Raw genomic sequence first — 20,162 nt, 5'->3', positions numbered from 1 at the left:
CTAACAGCGCTTACCTCAGTGATGAAATTGTGGGGAGATTTTTCAAACTTTATTGTCAGGTTATTTAATACTGAGCAGGTGTTCTTGCAAAGCCAGTGAAGTCATTTTTTTCAGCAGGGACAATGGGGGGCAGTGACTGTCCACTGGCCCTCAGGAGGGCACGATGACACCTCCCAGGCACTCCCCCCAGTCCTGGAACCAGGCCCTGAGAGCTGGGCCACGGGGGGCTCCCCTTTCTGCTTGGGATGTCCAGAGTGGTCTCCACTCCCTGCTCAGAGCTGGCCTGACTCGAGCGCAGCGGGTGCTGGGGACAAGGGAGACCATGGGGCCGTCCAGGCTCGCCTGGGCACAGGAGACCGCCCTCCCTGCCATGGAGCACCCCAGAGGCCCCCCTGCCCGGGGCTGTCCCCGTAAGCCCTGGGGGGGCATAGTGCTCGTCCTAGAGCTTGAGGAGAGACCCACCCAGTCAGGAAGCAGAAGTGAAGGGACAGCTTGAAGGGACATATGGTGGTTGACTGCAGGGTCCACTGTCAGTGGTGGCCAGGGTGACGATCCTAGCCAGACTGATGCTGCCCAAGGGTCTCCCTCTCTGCCCATCCCCCTGATGCCTGCCCTGTCTGCTGGGTGGACCCGTCTCTCCCAAGGGCTCCCAGTCAGGGCACTGTTGACATTTGGGGCCCCATCATCCTTTGTTGTAGGGGGCTGTCCTGTGCTCTGTGGCATGTTCAGCAACACCCCCAGCCTCCACCCCTCGATGCCAGGAGCCCCTGTGGCCCCTGTGGAAGGCAGGTTGCCCTTCCCCAAAGACGTCCACGCCTTCAGCCCAAACCTGTGATTCTACTAGGTTACAAGGCAAGGTGCGGTTAAGGCTGCTAACCAGCTGACTTTAAAATGGGATTACCTAGGTGGACCCAATGTTGTCACGAGGGTCCTTAAAGGTGGAAGAGGAGGCAGCAAAGAGACAGAAGATGTGAGGATGGGAGCAGGGCCAGAGAAATGCTGTGCTGCTGGCTTTAAAGATGGAGGAAGGGCCATGAGCCAAGGGATGCTGGTAGCTTCTAGAAGCTGGAAAAGGCCAGGAGCAGATTCTTCCCTGGAGCCTCCAGGAGGGAGCATGGACCTGCTCACAACCTGATCTTGGCCTGATGAGACAACTCACAGTGAATGAACTCCTAGATGCTACGTCTGCTGTGACCTGTTAGGACAGCAGCAGGAGGCCAGTACCCAGTGTGACAGCAAAGCTGTCTCCAGGCCCCACCACCTGTCCCTGGGCACCGTACTCTACTGGACACAGGAGTCAGGCTGCCCTGTGGTCGCCATAACCAACGCTGGGCTCCGCCCTAAGGGGGCTGCTTTGGTGGGGCGTGTGGGATGCTGAAGGCCAGCTCCTGGTCGGGGAGACCTTATCCTGGTCTCAGCAGCATCTGACTGCAGCCTCATGAGCCACCCCAAGTGAGACCAGGAGACCTGGCAGGATGAGCCCAGTGCACCCCTGGATCTCCAGTGACAACATGGAATCCTTTAAAGCCGCTCAGCAACAGAGAGCCCCACAGCACTGTCACCTCCATCTGAATTGTTGACACTGTAGCTCCCACTCTGGACTGCCCAGCATGGAGCCTGGCCCTTGACACCCACCCCCCACTTCATCATCAGGGGTCTCTGGTGGGGGGAGAGGGGGTCATGATGTCCCCCAGGGCCCTGCCTAAACCTCACCCTCCTTTCTCCCCCACTTCAGACACCTTCCCCAGTCCCTCCCACCACCCCACCGTTCCTGTGGCCCTCCACCCACGCTAGGGATCCTGAGAAATGCACGGGCCTGCAACAGAATTACACTTGGGGGACTCCAGAAAGAACAGAAGGGGTTGCCCAGCTGTGTGATCTTGGGAGGCTTCCTGGAGGAAGAGAAACCTGCACTGAGTCTTACAGTAAGGCAGGGTGGGAGGCAGGAGTGGAGGATGCCACTCTGGCTCCAGCTCCAAGGCTGGGGGTAGCCTAGCCAGTTTTGTGGGGCATACAGGAGCCCAGGTGCTGCACAGGCCTGGCTCCTGCCCTCAACCAAGGCCTGGGGTTGATCACCCCATCTTGCCCAAAGCTCCCTCCATCCAGCTGCCCCCACATGGAAGCCCAGTCAACCCCTGACAGTAGTCAATCACCAAGTCCAAGGGACAGCACCTGCCCCCCACTGCTGTCCTTCCTCTGCCTTTGAGGGTTGGGGGCCTGCGATCACCTCCCTCCTTCCCCACCTCCCAATTCCAGTGCCCCTCTAGCTTGGTCTCCCCAAAATGCAGCACCTGCCTTGTCACCCCCAGCTCAGAACCCTCCCACCCACCTGCTCCTCCACCTCGAGCCAAAAGTGAACACCACGCAGCCCAAGGCCAGCTTTTCTCTGTGTTCAGCACCTCCCTGACTCCTGCAGCCCCTTGGCTGCTCCCCATCACAGCATCATCCCTGGGTTATATGAGCCCCTGTGGGCCTCCCCAAGGCAGGGCCCAACGTGTGACCCAGCGCCCCACGCTGGGCGGGCACCAGTACCTGACAGTTTGTAACATCAAGCTGGAACCTTCCTGGAAGCCCCCTGGTCCCACCCAATTCCACTGCCCACCCAGGCAGGTACCCAATTCCCCCCAGAGGCCAGGCTCCCCAGCCCAGACCACTTGCACCCAGGCCTGCAAAGCTGCTGGTCATGAGCCAGGCTCCAAAGGTGGGGCCTATGAGAGCACCACACCCCTCCCAGCCCTCCCACAGCTGCTTGGCCTAGGGATGCTCGTCCATGGCAGATGTGGGCAGACTCTCCTGGCAGCCCAGAGGGCTCTCCTGGAAGGTCCCACTCTGCTCTGTCCCCCAGGCCTCTCCAAATGGCCTCTTGGAGGCTGGGCTGGAGCAAACGACCTCTCCCAGAGGTGGTCTCCAAGGCCTCAGAGATACATGTTCTGAGGTGGGGGCAGTCAGACTGTCCTCCTGGGTTTGTTCTCTCATCCCCGGGCTGGTTATGACCCCCTGGTGGGAGCCCTCCTGGTGAGGACTCAGAAGCCATGAGCCCGGGAGTGGCCGGCCACCTCCCTCTGAACCCCAGAGGAAAGGCGCTGGAAGACAGACATTGGGCTGAGTCGGCTCTTAGGAGGGTGGTGACCTCGAGCCCTGGGCCTCCAAAGTCGCATTCTGCCAGAAAGGCGCGCTCGGGGCCAGGAAGGCGTGGAAGCCGTTGGTGGACTCGGCGGACCTCGGCGGGTGGGGGAGGAGCACGTCCTTGTCCACGTCCTCGGACACCAGCTGGGCCACGATCTGGGTGATGTCCTGCGGGAGACGGCGGGGTCAGGGGGCGGGGCGGGGAAGGGAAGGGGGCGGGGCAGGCCCGGCCCTGGCGAAGCAAGGTCGAGAGGGGCCGGCCCCGCGCCCCGCCACCGCGCCCCGCCGCGCACCTGGCAGCTCTGGGGGCCCCCGGCGGCGCGCGGCCTCTCCCAGCCGCCCAGCAGGGCCAGCCGCCGGCGCTCGTCGATGCTGACGCTCCAGCGGCGGCTCGGGTACCTGCTCTGTCGCGGCTCGCACACCTGCGGGGACAGGGCAGCGGTCTGCGCCAGCTCCTGTGGCCGCCCACCCCTGCACCCGCTGACCCTCTGCACCCTCCAGGCTGGGGAGGCGGGCTTTCTAAAGCGCAGTCTGCGAAGCCTTCCCGGGATCCAGCTCAGGCCCCAAGTGCTGGCGGGAGACCCGGCAGGCGGTGCCTCGCAGCCTCTGGTCCTGTGGCCTCCTGTGGTTTTGCACAGTGGCTCTGCACTCACCCCACTTTACTGTACAAGGGTCAACCCCTGGACGCTCAAGTCCTTACAGCACAGGCCGTGGCCCACCCAGCTGGTGCCTGGTGGTGGCCGGGCAGAAGCCGCCCTCCTGAGCTGGCAGAACCCGCACTCCAGAGAGCCCGCGAGAACAGGCCGCCAGACTGCTGTCTGCCTCAAGAAAGGCGGGACCCAAAGCTCCTCCCCAAGCCCCTCTAAAATGACCATAATGAGAGGTGGGGGGAAAGTAACACCCAGGTAAGGACACAAGAACAGGCGGTGAGGCGCCAGTGGAGGAGGGCTGTGAGCACAAGGCAGGAGGCTGGAAAGTGATTTCCACCTGGGAAAAGCCAAAAGCTGGCTGCACCCCCACAGGACACCCCTCCCCCCGAACTTCCCGGGTGGACTATCTGTGAAAGACCCCCAAAGCCCCTGGCAGACTCTGCCCAGCCAGGGTGCCATCCTGCTACCTCCCTGGGGGAAGGCAGGAGGTCACTCTCTAGAGTGCCATGCTGGGGGGGTGCATAGTAAAAATAGAGGATTAAGACAAACTTAAAGTGAAGTCCCCATTCCTCAAAAAATTAAAAATAGAACTGTACTATAGGATCCAACAATCCTGCTTCTGAGTACATATCCAAAGGATCTGAAAGCAGGATATTTCAAAGAGATATTTCTACACCCATGTTCACAGCTGCATTATTCACAATGGCCAAAAGGTGGAAGTAACCCCAGCATCTGCCAACTGATGAATGGATGCCCCTAGTGTGATCCATCCACAAAATGGAATATTATTCAGCCTCAAAAAGGAAGGAAATCTTGACACATACTACAACATGGGTGAACCTTGAGGACATCATGCTCAGTGAAGTAAGCCAGTCACAAAAGGACAAATCCTGTGTGATTCCACTCATGTGAGGTCCCTGCAAGAGTGAGATTCAGAGACAGGAAGCAGAATGGTGGATGCCAGTGGCTGGGGGAGGGGGAGTTAGTGTTTAATGGGAACAGAGTTTCAGATTTGCAAAATAAAAAGAGTTCTAGAGGGGCCGGCCCGGTGGCACAGCGGTTAAGTTCACATGTTCTGCTTCTCAGTGGGCTGGGTTCGCCATTTCGGATCCCGGGTGCAGACATGGTACCGCGTGGCACGCCATGCTGTGGTAGGCATCCCGCATATAAAATAGAGGAAGATGGGCACGGATGTTAGCTCAGGGCTAGCATTCCTCAGCAAAAAAGAGGAGGATTGGCAGCAGTTAGCTCAGGGCTAATCTTCCTCAAAAAAAAAAAAAAAAAAGAATTCTGGAGATCTGTTTCATGACAATGTGAATATACTTAACTGAACTGTACACTTAAAAATGGTTAGGTTGAGGGGCCGGCCCCATGGCCGAGCGGTTAAGCTTGCACGCTCTGCTTTGGCAGCCCAGGGTTTCACAGGTTCAGATCCTCGGTGTGGACATGGCACCAGCCGTCAGGCCAGGTTGAGGAGGTGTCCCACATGCCACAACTAGAAGGACTCACAACTAAGATATACAACTATGTACCGGAGGGATTTGAGGAGATAAAGCAGAAAAAAAAAAAAAAAGATTGGCAACAGTTGTTAGCTCAGGTGCCAATCTTTAAAAAAAATGGTTAGGTTGAAAAAAAAAGTGGACATTTGGACACAGACACATAGAAGGAAGATGAGGTGAGGAGACGAAGGGAGAAGATGTCCACCAGCCAAGGAGAGAGGCCTGGAACAGATCTTCCCATCACAGCCCTCGGAAGGAACCAAACCTGCTGACACTTTGGTTTTGAACTTCTAGTCTCCAGACTGGGAGAATAAATTTCTGTTGTTTAAGGCAAAAAAAAAAAGTGAAGTCCCAGCCCCTCTTTCCACTCTGCACGAAGAACGGTGGTGGCCTGGCCATTCTGCCCTCCCCAGAGGGGCAGGGAGCACTCCTTTCTGGGGACAATGACCAGGCGCAGAGAAGAGGCCGCACCTCAGCACACAAAGCCCAAGGCCAGCGCTGCAGGCCCCACCCTGCAATGCAGAGCCAGAGCAGGCACCACCAGTGTCGACAAAGCCTCTGCTTGAGCACAACCCAGCAGGAGTGAAAGACACGCAGGGGACAGGGAGCTAGTGCGGGAGAGAAAAGCGTGCCACCTCCCCGACTGTCATTGTTCTTCTGCCTGACACGGTGTATCTGTGACACAAGAGGATGATGTGAAGGGGGCCATTCAGAGCACAAAAATGAGCTCTTCAAAACTGAAAATGTGATGTCAGAATTAAAAACCCCATAGAAGGTGTGGTAGGTTGTTCCTAATTCTTCACTCCCTTCCTGTAACTGAAGTCTACGCCTCCCCTTAATAAGTGACGTCACAGTGTTGGCCACTGGAGCATATTTTCCTGCCCGATTGATGTTGGGCAAGTCCACAGAATGTTAACAGAGCATGTGCTTTAAACATGCCTGTGTGGTATGAGTCGGCCTCTTGCGTTTCTGCCATCTACCATGAGCACAGCATTCCCTGGGAAGACCTCAGAGAAGACACACAAACCCCACCGACCTCAGACCCATGGGCAGGAAAACAAAAGCCTGTTGCCGTGTATCATGGAAACTTTGGAGCTGCTCGTTACAGAGCACCATCACAGCAAACGCTGACTGATGGAGAAGACTGGGAAGGACTCACAGGGTCACATTATGCGCCTGCAAAGCAATACAATTAGAAATTAATAATGGGAGGATGACAAGACACTCCTATTGGCATGGATAGTCCAGAACACTAATCAGCTCCCGAGTGAAAAGGAAAATCAAGACTGAGCGCCAGTTCATTCAGAAACAAGCAGCCAGGGGCCGGCCCCGAGGCTGAGTGATTTAAGTTCACGCGCTCCACTTCGGTGGCCCAGGGTTTCGCCGGTTTGGATCCTGGGTGCGGACATGGCACTGCTCGTCAGGCCACGTTGAGGCGGCATCCCACATACCACAGCTGGAAGGACCCACAACTAAAACATGTGCAAGTATGTACTGGGGGGATTTGGGAGAGAAAAAGCAGGGAAGAGAAAAAAATAGATTGGCAAGAGTTGTTATCTCAGGTGTCAATCTTTAGGAAGAAAAAAAGAGAAATGAGCAGCCAGAGCGGAACTGTGCCACGAGGTGCACGGTGGCCAAAGCTGGCCTCTGAAGACGGTCGCCAGCTCTCAAGCATCATGAGAAAAAAGCCCAGGACAGTGACGAAGCAAATAATTCAAGAAGCTAAGGAAAGAAGAAAGTCACTGAAAGTTTAACGAATAAATTAAAATAAAAAATGGTGGACAGTTATCACAAACTGGTTCTTTAAAAAACCAATAAAACAGAATTACAGGTGCCCTTTTCCTCGTGTCCTCAGCAACTCCACATATATCCATCTTCATCATTTTTGTAAATCATTTCATGTCTAGCATCCACTCAGTTTCTTCTTTTAGGAACTGTGAGTCCATAGACTTTATACGCATTTCTACTCAGTTTTAAAAATGTTTTCTCATTGCTTCTGAGCATCTCTTCACAGATTCTGGTCAGTAAACACTGGAATGTCAGAAACATTACCAATGTTTCCTTCTAGACCATCTTATAACATTTTTGTGTCTTGGATTGTACCAAACTTGAGAAACTGCAGACAGGCTTGTCAGAATTTTCCTTTATGGCCGATGTGTTTGGCCTAAGACAGGCATTTCCCACTCTGAGATTCTAAATACCGCTCTTCTCCCTCCTCCCAGTGCTTCTGTGGTTTGGTTTTGACGTTTGGGGTGTGTCTGTTTGCTGAGGGGGGCAGGGATCAACTTTACGGTCCTCTAAATGGAGAGCCAATCACGCCAAGACCATTCGTGGGAAAGTCTGTTTCCCACTGCTCTGCCACACCACACAAAGCATACGTTAAATGCCGGACTTAAACAAGGGTCCATTTCTGGACTATTTGTGCTGGATTGTGGGTCTACTTGCCAACTTCTGTCCCAATACCACACAATTTAATTGCTGGAGCTTAGAGCAGGCAAGCAAGGCTTTGCTCTTATTTTTCAAAATTCTTGCACAGGGGCCGGCCCGGTGGTGCAGCGGTTAAGTGCGCACGTTCTGCTTCAGCGGCCCAGGGTTCGCCTGTTCGGATCTCAGGTGCGGACATGGCAACACTTGGCAAGCCGTGCTGTGGCAGGCGTCCCACATAGAAAGTAGAGGAAGATGGGCACGGATGTTAGCTCAGGGCCAGTCTTCCTCAGCGAAAAGAGGAGGACTGGCAGCAGATGTTAGCTCAGGGCTAATCTTCCTCAAAAAAAAAAATTCTTGCACAGTTTCTTTTCCAAAAAGATTCCAGTAAGTTTTTAAAAAACATCTGTACTTCTTCAAATTATATTTTTACTACGCAGTAACATATTGTTTACTTTTGCACGTTTCTGAACTCTGAATAAAGGGAGCCACACTGCACAGATAATTCTGTCACTTGCTCCTTTCACTTGTGAGCATGTGTGCCGGACCACCCTTGCTGCCGCGGGAGGGGCACCCCCTCGCTCTAACTCCAGAGTTTGGCAGCGAAGTGTGATGTGGACTGATGCGAGGCTGTTCCTGGTCTGTCTTCATCCCACTTGGTTGGAATATTCCCATGTTTCACTCCCTACACACTCACGTGCATATGGAGGGACTGGACTATTTTCAATCCACTCTGAAGACATCGGCTGTTTAACTGCGGCATGTGGTCCATGCCATCACTGAATTAACCGACACTGGTAACTGCACCTGCTGCTGTGTCTTGTGTGTGGTTTGTCCCGCCTGTTCTATGGGCCTTTGGCCTCTCTTCTTTCTTCTGGATCGTCAGTCAAGAACTGTTTCTATTCCATTTTCCCCTCCACTTGTTTGGAAGTGGTTCTCTTTCTATTCTTTTAGTGTAATCACAGCGTGCGTGCAAACTCCTCACCGTCTAAAGTTGACATGCATCTCCACCATCTTCTCTATCAACACAAGGCATTTAGAACACTTAGCTCCACTCACGGACACCCCTCCTGACACCTGAGCTGTCGTGGGTGCACGTTCGTCCACCCTGGGCCTTGTCTGTGTGAGCGGTGTCCGACAACTGTGGTGCCCATCCGCGTGAGGTTCAGTTTGACCACTTCCTTCTTTGTGCTCCTCATTCCTCATCCATTTCAGACCTTCTATCTGAAGTCACCTTCCTGCTGTATAGATGTCTGCTCTTGAAATTGCGGTGATGGTCTGCTGGTGGCAAATTCTGGTTTTCATTTATTTAATTTATTTATCTATCTATCTATCTTGCCCTCTTTTTAAAAGATACTTTGCTGGGCATAAAACCCCTGATTGACAGTTATCTTCTTTCAGCACATACTCCTGTCATTCTAGTGCACCAAGATGTTGCTAACGTCAGTCTCACAGTCACTCCATTAAATGTTCTCCATCTTTCCTCTTCGATTGCCTTTGAGACGGTCTCTGTCCATGGCATCCTGCAGTCTCACTATGATGGTTCTAGGTATCGATTCCTTGTGTTTCTCCAGCTTGGGATCTGCTGGGCCTGTGACTAGAGTCTAACTGACTGCCTGGGTTAGCCAGCCTCCACGAGGCACCCAGTGATTCTCGCCTCCCACATGCCCTCGTATTCATGCCCTGTGTCTTCCCTCCCACAGTAACCAGGGATGACCCATGTAACAAACAGGATGTTGTAGAAGTGACGGAGTGTGACTTCCAAAGCTAAGTCATGAAACACTACAGCTTCCTCCTTGCTGTCTCGTGAACCGCTGTGCTGGGGAAAGCCAGCCTCCATGACGTGAGGACACTCAAGCCCGGAGAGAGGTCCACACGGTGAGGAGCAGAGACCTCCTGCCCACGGCTGGCACTGGCTTGCCAGCCCTGTGAGTGAGCCACTGTGGAAATGGCTTCTCCAGCTTTATTCAAACTTTCAGATGACTGCAGCTCTGACACCTTGACTACAACCTCATGAGAAACCCTGAGCCAAAGCCACCCAGCTGTGCAGCTCCCAGATTCCTGATCTACAGAAACTGGGACAAAATACTGATTATCGTTTTAAGCAGCTAAGTTCTGGGGGAAATTTGTTATGCAACAAAAGATAACTAATATACTGCCCGAAACACTATGTACCTTTAGAATAAAATTTTCAAGATTCATGAAAACTTTATTTCAAAAATTGAGATTGCACTGAATTAGTTTTTTGGGGGTATGTGGCAGGTTTAAAACACTGTCTTCCCATCGAATACTATGGCTCGGCTCTCCTTTAGGTGTTCTCTCCATGATTCAGTGACATTTACGGTCTTCTTCACATAGGGATGGAAGAACAACAGATTTATTTCTAGGGACTTCATAGTTTCTGTTGTGAAAGTGAATGGATCCCTTTTTCCATTACATTTTCTGGTTGGTTATTTTCAGTGTGTTGAAAACTATCAAGTTGTGAATGGTGATCGTATAGCCCACCTTCCTCTTTTATTAGTGGTCCTTCTTTTTAACTGGCTTGTGTGGATTTTCTAGCTGGACAGTATTTTAGCGGCACATGGTGACCATTTTACCTCTCCTTCTCAGGTATTTATGGCTCCTTCCCTTTCCTGGCTTCTGCACAGGCTCCAGTCCCCTGCGTGCTGTTGCACTGTCATGGTGACGTCTGCGTCCCCCCCGGCTGCCAGAATATGTGAGAAACACTGCTGGTGACGTCCACTGTGAGCTCTCGACAGGTCCCCTTTATCGAGTTACAGAAATGTCCATCTCTTCCTACCTTGTTAATAATCAACAGGTTTTCATATTTGTTTTATTTTTAAGAAAAGATACCAGAATTGTTCACATTATTTTTCAACATCTATTGAGACAATCGTGTGGTTTTCATCCTTTGTTAACGTACAGAATTTTATTAATAGACTTCCAAATTCCCTCATCCTGGAGATGCAGTTTTCTTGTAATTAGACACAACTTTATTTATTTGATGTAAATTCGGTGAGCACCTACGGTGTGCCATGCAGCAGCCTGGGCACTGAGGACAGAGCTGTGAAGAACTGAGGCGGAAGTGTGTGGGGTACAGCATCACTCTCGTGAGGGTCAGTCTTTTAGATGCTGGCTGATTTGACTGACTTACTGCGACCGTGCCACAGTGAGGCTGGATGGCATTTTCTTCTTTTTCCTTCTCCTCCTCTTACCCTGCACTGGTGTTTCCCTACGTACGACACGCGGCTCTGGGCAGCTTAAACCTCATCCCTGGGGATGACTCATTTCTTAATTGCTTGGGACTGCCCACCCATAAATTCCTCATTTAGGGAAGATCTCGGGCCAATTTAGAATTTCCTTTGTCACGACTGGTCTCTTTAGGATTTTTAAGAATCGACTTTAGTAACACAAACTCAGTCACCTCAGGGGCTTTGCTTTATTCCCAGCATAGTGAGACCAGTGGTGAAACACCCTCACTGCCCTGGGCACGGTGCCCAGAGGGCTCCCCCCATGGGAACATGGGTCTCTGCTCAGCTGTCTGATAATTTACTCCCGCTGGCGTTCACTCCTTTTCAGCTGCACGTTGGTCTTTCTGGACGGTTCCTCAAGGTTTCCCATCTTTTCTCCTACTTCCCATTTCTTTGTCTTTCTCTTCCATTTTCCAGGCAGCTTCCTCAATTTTATATTCCAATTCTTCTACCAAACATTTCAATTCTGTTCTGTTCTGTTTATTAAGAGCTCTTTTCTCTTTTTTTTTTTTTTGGGTGAGGAAGATTGGCCCTGAGCTAACATCTGTTGCCAATCATCCTCTTTTTTTCTCCCCAAAGCCCCAGTACATCGTTGTATATACTAGTTGTAAGTCACTCTAGTTTTTCTGTGTGGGATGCCGCCAGAGCATGGCTCAATGAGCCCTGCGTAGGTCTGCGTGCAGGATCTGAACTGGTGAACCCCAGCCACTGAAGTGGAGCTCACAAAATTAACCACTCGGCCATGGGGCTGGCTCCTTTTATTTTCTGAATGTTCCTTTTTAAAAAATAGAATCCGTTCCATGTTGTGTGCAGGGGATGTTTCCTTCCTTCCCGAGGATTTCTTTCTGAGATTCTGGAAGCATCCACTCCCTGTGCTCCCATTTCCTCCATCCCAGGGCCCTCGCTCCATGTCCACATTCACGGAGAGGTGCCATGCTGCTGGGAGCTCTGTGGAGCGGGTGAGCCCTGCTGACATGGTCTCATGGGAGAGGCCACCTGCTTCCCACTCTCCCACTCTGTTGCCCCCATCTCTCTGGGACTCCGTGCGGGGACGTCTGCTTCTCAAACACCTTTCTGGCCATGTTTCAGAGTTCTAGGAGGGACAAGGGGTGTGTGACTCATTGATGCCCTAAAACCCAACAAAAAGAAGAGGCGGTTTTCTCTTGTTCAACAGCAGGGCTCTTGCAAGTCAAGCTCGTTAACAACTGTGCTCTTCAAATCGATCACGTCTTTTCTTCTTGACTCACTGGCACTCGATCACCTTCTTCCGACAAGGGTGTTAAAGACACTGCGGTCGCGAGTTTGGTTGCTGCTCACGGGACTGCCATGAACTTACGCCCGAGGCATTTCCAGAATCCATAGTTAGGTCTGTCAGGTGCCCCCAGGCCTCCAGAGGCTGCACCCAGGCCACTGGCCTTGGAGGTGTTTGGGGTATGCCCGGGTCACTGCAGGCAAGAACAGGGCTGTGCCACCCACCCGGGGAGAGCCCCTGCAGCAGACGACGGGCCCCTGGCCCCCACCCTGCACCCCGGGGCCTGCCCGCCCCCGCCCCCCAGCCTGGCCTTAGGCACGCGTTTGGTTACAATTGAGAACAATAACTACATGGGAAAAACACAAAGAAAATATATTTAAAAACTCAGGAATCCACTACCCAATGGACAATACCATATTTGCTTCAGGTTTTTTCCCCAAGAAATAAAAGACGGTTGATAAGTTCTCATTGTCCCTGTTCCTGCCTCTGCCCGTGCTGAGCACAGATACGATGGGTTCCAGTTCACGCTTTCCAGCCCCTGCCACCTTTGGACGTGGTCCTAGACAGTACAAGGCACTGTGCTGGTCTTAAAATGTAGATAAATGGGACAACAGAGTGTAGAATGTTCTTCCATGTGCTTTTCACTCAACCTGCTTTTCAGACATCGCCATGTGGACTCCTAGGAGCCAATTCACTTATTGTCACTGCTGTACGGCCTTCACCTGAACGAACATTCCCCAAGTATTTAACACCCCCAACTGACAGGACAACAGGGCCGTCCTCGGTGTTCACGTGTGCGCTCCTCCTGGACAGTGGGCCTTTCAGCTCCTCCCCGCACCGCCTCGCGGCCACGTCACACTCCCACCAGCAGGAGGCACTGGCTCTGCTTCCCACACCTTTGCCAACGCTCGTATCTTCTGGCCTTTCACATTTTGTCAGACAATTAATTTACTTTCCCGACATCAAATACCTTTTACTTTCTTTCTTGCCAGCTGGGGTTCCCTCTGTGAAAGGCTGTACATTCTGGAGACGGTCTCCCTCTTCCCGATGTGTGTGCTCTACGTCCCCACGCAGATCTCCATCACTCCGGGCCTGGCTCCAGGTGCCTTTGTCGGGTGCTGGGTGTCAGGGGCAGGAAGGGGTCTGGCGTCTCCTGCGGGAAGATGGCTCATCTTCTTCTCCATTTTCAGGACAACCTGCTGGTCCCAGTTGCCCCGGGGTGTCCAGTGCAGACTGGCCCGAGCCCCGCAGGGTCAGCTGCTAGGGCACCAGGGCCCAGCGTGGGCGCACTCAGTCTCTCTCCTGTCCTTCCAGAACTTCTATTAGGCACACGTTGCTCTCAAGTTCCCCTGCCTGCCTCGTGCTTTGCTTTCACAATCGCCCGCTATTTCTCTCGGTGCTGTGTCCTGTGTTAACGCCTCAGGACCAGACCCCTCTCACCAGCCCTTCCTGCCAGGCCAGACCTCACTCACCACTGAAAGACCCACTTCTGGGACTTGGAGGAGTCATCTTGCTTCTCCCCGTCTTCACAAGCAGCTGTATGCCATCAAATGACAACTTGTTCCTTCTTTTTTTCTTCCCTTTTTATTTTTTTATCATGGTAAAATACATGACATAAAATTTACCATTTTAGTCATTTTTAAGTGTGCAGTTCAGTGGCATTAAGCACATTCGCCTTGTTGTACAACCACCACTGTCCGTCTCCTGAACTCTTTTGTCTTCTCAATCTGAAACTCTGTCCCCATTAAACACCAATTCCCCACCCCCTCCCCCAGCCCCTGGCACCCACCATTCTGCTCTCTGTCTCTATGAAGCTGACTCCTCTAGGTCCTTCATATGAGTGAATCATATAGTTTTGTCCTTTTGTGTCTGGCTTATTTCACTTGGCGTAATGTGCTCAAGGATCATGCACGTTGTAACATATGTCAGAATGTTTTTAGGCTGAATAATATTCCATCAGATGTAGATACCACATTCATCCGTTGATGGACACTTGGCTTGCTTCCATCTTTTGGCTATTACAAATAATACTGCCGTAAACATGGATGTACAAATGTCTGTTTGTGTCCCTACTTTCAATTCTTCCAGATGTATACCCAGAAGTGGAAGCTGGATCACATGGTAATTCTATGATTAATTTTTTGAGGAACAACCATACTGTTCCCCATAGCAACTATACTGTTTTACATTCCCACCAGCAGTGCACAAGGGTTCCCATTTCTCCACAACCTTGCCAACATTTGTTCTTTTTTTCTTTTCTTTTTTGAGGAAGATTAGTTCTGAGCTATCATCTGCCACCAATCCTCCTCTCTTTGCTGAGGAAGATTGGCCCTAAGCCAACCAACATCTGTGCCCATCTTCCTCTACTTTATATGTGGGACACCTGCCACAGCATGGCTTGATGAGCAGTGTGTAAGTCTGCACCCAGGATCCGGGCCCATGAACCCTGGGCCACCGAAGCAGAACACATGAACTTAACCGCCAGGCCACCAGGCTGGCTCAGTTGTTTTTTCAGGAAGATTGGCCCTGAGTTAACACCTGTAGCCAATCCTCCTCTTTTTGCTGAGGAAGACTGGCTCTGAGCTAACATCCATGCCCATCTTCCTCTACTTTATATTCAGGACGCCTACCACAGCATGGCTTGTCAAGCGGTGGCATGTCTGCACCCGGGATCCAAACGGGTGAACCCCAGGCTGCCAAACTAGAATGTGTAACCCTAACCACTGCGCCACTGGGCTGGCCCCTCTTTTTTTATTATTATTACAGCCATCCCAATGGGCATGACGTAGTACCTCACTTTGTTCTTGATTTGCATTTCACTATAACTAATGATGTTGAGCATCTTTTCATAGATGTGCTGACCATCTGTATATCTTCTCTGGAAAAATGTCTCTTCAAGCCTTTTGCCTTTTTTTTTTTGAGGAAGATTAGCCCTGAGCTAGCATCTGGGGCCAATCCTCCTCTTTTTGCTGAGGAAGGCTAGCCCTGAGCTAACATCCGTGCCCAGCCTCCTCCACCTTATGTGTGGGACGCCTACCACAGCATGGCTTGACAAGCGATGCCATTTCCGCACCCGGGATCAGAAGCGGCAAACCCTGGGTTGCCGAAGCGGAGCGTGCACACTTAACCACTGTGCCACCGGGCTGGCCCCGCCCATTTTTTAATTGGGTTTTGTTGTTGTTGAGTTTTAGGAGTTCTCTATATGCTCTGGATATTCACCCTTATCAGATCTGTAATTTGCAAACATTTCCTCCCGTTTCGTTGGTTGCCTTTCACTCTGGTGATTGTGCCCTTTGCTGCACAGTTTTTAAGGTTGATGTCATACGTTTGTCTACTTTTGCTTTTGTTGCCTACGCCATTGGCATCATATCCAAAAATCACTGCTGTGTTCAACGTCACAAAGCTCTTCCCCCATGTTTTCTTCTAGGAGTTCTGTAGTTTTGGCTCACAGCTTATGTCTTTGATTCATTTTAATTTTTGTATGTGGTGTTAGGTAAGAGTTCAACTTTACGCTTTCACACGTGGACGGGTCCCCAGTGTCCTCAGTCCCACCTGTCAACAGGACTGGCCTTTCCCGTGAAGATCTCACGCCCACATCAGTTACCTCAACTTGGCTTGGCGTGTCTATTTTGCCTCCGTAGAAGTTTCTGTTTGTTTTTCACATGTGGTAAATGCATCCACCTTTTCTCTTATGGCTGCTAGACTTGAGGCTTGGATTATAAAGGTCTCCCCTAGTCCGTGGTCGTAAGGGAATCTGCCCAGGATTCCTTCTAGTCCTTTCGTGGTTCTACTTTTCTACGTTGAAACCTTGGATGCATTTGGAGTTTCTCCCGGTATTCGATGAGAGGCATGGGTGCAGTGTTCTTTCTTCTGGATAGCTACTCAGTTGCCCAGCATAATTTATTGAAAGGCCACCCTCCCTCTACTTATATGAGATGCCACCTTCATCCTACACCAAGTGTCTGCAGACATTTGGGTCGATTTCCAGATTTTCTGTTTTGTTCTGCTGTTCATGCATCACTCACCAGGACCCTATTGCTTTGATAATTAAAACTTTGTGAAAGGAATTCATATCTGTTAGGCTGAACTTATTCTTGCTTATTTTTCCATTTGACCAGTTTGCTGTACTGGAAAAGAGAAGATGAGCTTTTGGCGTTTTCATCACTGACGACACTGACTGTGAGCTGCCTGGGGAGAACCCTCTGTGCCAGCACGTCTTCCTCTCCAAGAACACAGTGTCTCTTCCGTTGTTAAATCTCTCGGTGATGCTTTGGGGGGTTTTAAAGTTCCTCTCAAGCCGGTTTACGTATTTCTTGTTGTCAGATGTGCCTTTTCACAAGCTTATTTTCTAGAGTCTGATGTTGATGTCTACAGGCTACTGACTTTCGTGTGATGGTGTGAACGCCCTTCCCGAACCCTCGGCTATGGGTGGACTGCACTGACCATCCCCTGCACTGACCAGGCACAGCCACGCGGCTCCCTGGTGCAAGCAGCACCTCCCCCCCAGTGCTCACAGTCCGCGTCCCTCTCGTTGGGCTGCATGGGCCAATCCTCCTGAGACAGCGCAGGGCCCGCGGGGATGCTGACGCTCCAGCTCTGCTTGCCCCAACACTGCTGTGATTCGGCCAGTTCTTTTCTTTCTGGGAGTTTTGTTCTCCTTCACGACAGAGGTTTTATTCCAACGTCTGCTGCCCTCCCCTGTCATTCTACACTGAAAGGGAGAACTAGAGTAGGTCAGTGACGTGGGCAGACCGGGGCTGGGACTGGGACACCACCCTGCCTCTGCCACCTCCCACCACGCAGCCAAGAGCTGATCCCCCCACTCCGTCCAACCCGTGGCCATCCCCTGGAATGTGGTCGCCACCTCCTCTTGGCCAGTCCTCCCGCCTCATCTCTGTCCTGTGGACCCCTGCCTTCTTCAGGATGTGGTCATTTTGGCAGGACTGTTAGGAAGCAGAGGTGCACACGCTTGCCCAACCTTCTGTGCAAGGCTGGATGTCTGCAGACCCTCCGTCGGGAGAAGTCTCCTTGAACCTTGGCCTCAGCCAGAGGTCGTTGCGCTTCTGTGAATCTGTGCCCTCACCGTGCGGGGCACTGGGGGCCCAAAGTGAACAATGCAGACAAGGGAGGCTCTTGGGGGCTTCGGCTAGGAAGGGACAGAGACGAAGGGAATGGTGGGGCTGACACAACAGATACTCTCCCTGGAAGACGATGCCTGACAAGGAGCCAGCTGCAGGAAAATCTGGATGAAGGGCATTCCAGACCAAGGCCATGCCAGGGGGGAGAAAGGAGGAACACTGCACAGGACATCTGGAGAGAGGGTAGCCCAGTGCACCCCTCAAGGTCACAGCAGGATGACACGGGAGGGCTCCCAGGTTGTGGGGGACCTGGCAGGAATCCCTGCCCCCAAACCAGAAGCCTGAGAGTCTGCCTGCCGAGATGGGTCTGCACCTCCTTCCCAGCCTCCACCCAAACCCGCGTCCCCTGTGCCACCTCCCCCAGTGTCCTTCTTTCCTGCTCTCCTGCCTCGTCCCTCACCCTCTAATGAACCACAGCCGCCAGCCCACCTCTCGGAACTGCAAACATGGCAGGCGGCCCCTGGCTGAGCTGGCAGGCTCCTCCATCCCTGCAGAAGAATGTGGGTCTGCTTTTGCTGTTCTCACGTCCCTACCACCTGTCCTGGACATAAGCCCCGGGTCCCATCCCTCCTCCTGAGGAGCCTTCACCCCTGACAAGTGACAGACTTGTGCATTTATGCCCTGGACTGTTGACATGTCCTGACACGTCAGCCTCACAGAAGCCGAAGGGTCTGCTGGTTGGTCTCCCCCAGCACCCTGACGGGCATTCCAGCCATGGGCTGTGGCTGGGAGAGCACGTGGTGGCCGCCACAGGCAGCTTGGGGAGCCCGCTTGTTTTTCCCATCACCTTTATACATAAACCTTTGACCACAGCAAACACACATGCAGATACATCTAAGCGCAAGGCTTGATGCACTCCCACACGTGAACTGGCCACATGGCCAGCACTGTGTGTGGCTAGCTTGTCACAGCCTTGATCCACTCAGCCTGGCTTTGACCCTCCCACAGGGAACCCTATAGAACTCCCAAGGGCCTGGCCTCCTTTGCTCCTGAGCGTCCCCTGGGCTGGAGCCACTCTGCCCCGTCCACTCTCGCGGCTACCTGGAAACTGAGCAGCTGTTCCCCCATCAGTTGGAGCGGGAACAGAGAGGTGTCTCCAGTTTGGGGTTGTCACAGGCAGAACCTCTAAGAACGTTTTAGTTACTTCTGGTGACAAGTTCTGTGACTGCCTGCCTACCTGTCAGTAGGACGCTGTCCCTGCTGTGGGGCAGAGCTCCCCCAACTGGGCTCCCTCCACTTGGTGCCGCCCTCTGGGCCCGTGTGCGATGGGAGCTGGTGAGGACTGAGGTGGCCCCTCCGAGGCGCCCAGCGGAGGCAGATGGCCAGTCATGGGACGCAGGAGGGAAGAGAACTGACACCTGTGTGCCCCCACCCAGCACCTGCTTCCCATCAGGCGCCCTACAGCCTCCCTGAGGCCAAAGGGCCCTCTCTGCGCCCACCCCGCCAGCCCCCTCCACAGCCAGATCCTGGGACTCCTGACAGGCTCTCAGCTTACCCAGTCCTGGGTCTGCAGCCCCTGCTGACCGCTGCTCCGGGCGCTGGGCTGGCCCCAGGCCGCCGCCGGGCTGGGCAGGGGAGAGGGCTGCCTGCAACCTGGGGACAGCTGCGGCTCCGGCCTCTTCCCCAGGGCAGCCTCAAGCAAATGCTTCCTGCTGTCCATCTCACTGTGGGGCTTCTCTGCGCCTGGGGGCTCCGGGACTGCCTGAGGCCGCCTGCATGCCTCGGAGAGATGGAGACGATCAGGCTCTGCTGCCTCACCTTCTAGCCACTGGCCACACAGTGCTGGGTGGGCCTCAGGCCACTCACCCAACGGTCGACCCCGCTGAGCCAACTGGGTCCCCAGCTCCTGCTGCCATTTTCCTCACGTGGTCAACCCAGGCTGGAGCAGCTGCAGCCCACGCTGCCCGGGCCTGTGCAGGCTCCCAGGGCCGCCCTCGCCCGGCTGGGCCTGCGCCCTCAGCTGCGAGCCGCGGGCACAGGCGGAGGAGGAGGGCCCGCTCTCCTGCCCGCCGCCCTCCTCCCACCCGGACCTCACCTTCTGCCGCCGGACCCCGCCCCGGGCCGTGGTGGACCGGCTCGCTCCACTCACTCCACAAGAGGACACAGGGCGGAGGGTCGAGGGCAGGGGACCGCTGGGGATGTGGGGGTCAGTGGGGGAGCGGTGGGTATACTATGGGTGCGGTGGGGGAAAGGGCGGGGCACACTGCAGTACTGTGGGGGAGGAGCGGGGTACAATGGAGTACTGTGGGGGAGGGGCGGGTACAGTGGGGTACTGTGGGGGAGGGGCGGGGTACACTGGGGTACTGTGGGGGAGGGAGGAGTACACTGGGGTACTGTGAGTGAGGGAAGGGGTATACAGGGCTACTTTGCGGGAGAGGCGGGGCACACGGGTACTGTGGGAGAGGAACGGGGTACAGGGGTACTGTGGGGGAAGGGCGGGGTACACTGGGGTAGTGCGGGGGAGGGAAGGGGTACACTGGGGTACTGTGGGTGAGGGACAGGGTACACTGGGGTACTGTGGGGGTGGGGTGGGGTACACTGGGGTAGTGCGGGGGAGGGAAGGGGTACACTGGGGTACTGTGGGGGTGGGGTGGGGACCCTGGGCTACTCTGGGGGAGGGTCGGGATATACTGGGGTACTGTGGGGTAGGTGCGGGGTACACTGGGGTCCGGAGGCCGGACAGGGGCCAGCCTCTGCCGTGGAAAGACCAGAGTCAGGGTGGCGCCCACACCGGTTCTGGAAGGCCCGAGGGGGCGGAGCCGAGCCCTGGGAACTTCCGCTCCGGCACGCCCCGCCTCGCCGCTTCCGCTTCCGGCCGCCCC

At 53.7% G+C, this 20,162-nt stretch overlaps 1 protein-coding gene across 2 annotated transcripts; it reads right to left on the bottom strand.

The window, feature by feature from the left end:
• Positions 1-27: 27 nt before the first annotated feature.
• TEX22 (testis expressed 22) lies at positions 28-20,095 on the bottom strand. Of its 2 annotated transcripts, none has more exons than XM_070593005.1 (4): positions 19,376-20,095; positions 18,836-19,052; positions 3,420-3,548; positions 28-3,294 (listed from the first exon to the last, which is right to left on the bottom strand). In XM_070593005.1, the coding sequence occupies exons 2-4, from the start codon at positions 18,998-19,000 to the stop codon at positions 3,115-3,117; spliced, it is 474 nt and encodes a 157-aa protein (XP_070449106.1). In that variant the 5' UTR covers positions 19,001-19,052; positions 19,376-20,095; the 3' UTR covers positions 28-3,114. The 2 variants fall into 2 exon arrangements, with proteins under 2 accessions (XP_070449106.1, XP_070449105.1); XM_070593004.1 differs by having other exon boundaries at positions 19,147-19,547.
• Between the last annotated feature and the right edge of the window lie 67 nt (positions 20,096-20,162).

This window comes from Equus przewalskii, chromosome 25, assembly GCF_037783145.1.
Source record: "Equus przewalskii isolate Varuska chromosome 25, EquPr2, whole genome shotgun sequence".
In the NCBI taxonomy this organism is placed as follows: Eukaryota; Metazoa; Chordata; class Mammalia; order Perissodactyla; family Equidae; genus Equus; species Equus przewalskii.
This window is presented reverse-complemented; position numbering and strand designations above follow the sequence as displayed.

Excerpts from the sequence above, each read along its gene's own strand:
- TEX22 (XM_070593004.1), bottom strand. The coding sequence starts at position 19,196 with ATGGCAGCAGGAGCTGGGGACCCAGTTGGCTCAGCGGGGTCGACCGTT. Across the intron at positions 19,053-19,146 it reads TCAGCGGGGTCGACCGTTGG|GCGGCCTCAGGCAGTCCCGG; the intron begins GTGAGTGGCCTG and ends CGAGGCATGCAG. Across the intron at positions 3,549-18,835 it reads GGCTGCAGACCCAGGACTGG|GTGTGCGAGCCGCGACAGAG; the intron begins GTAAGCTGAGAG and ends CTGTCCCCGCAG.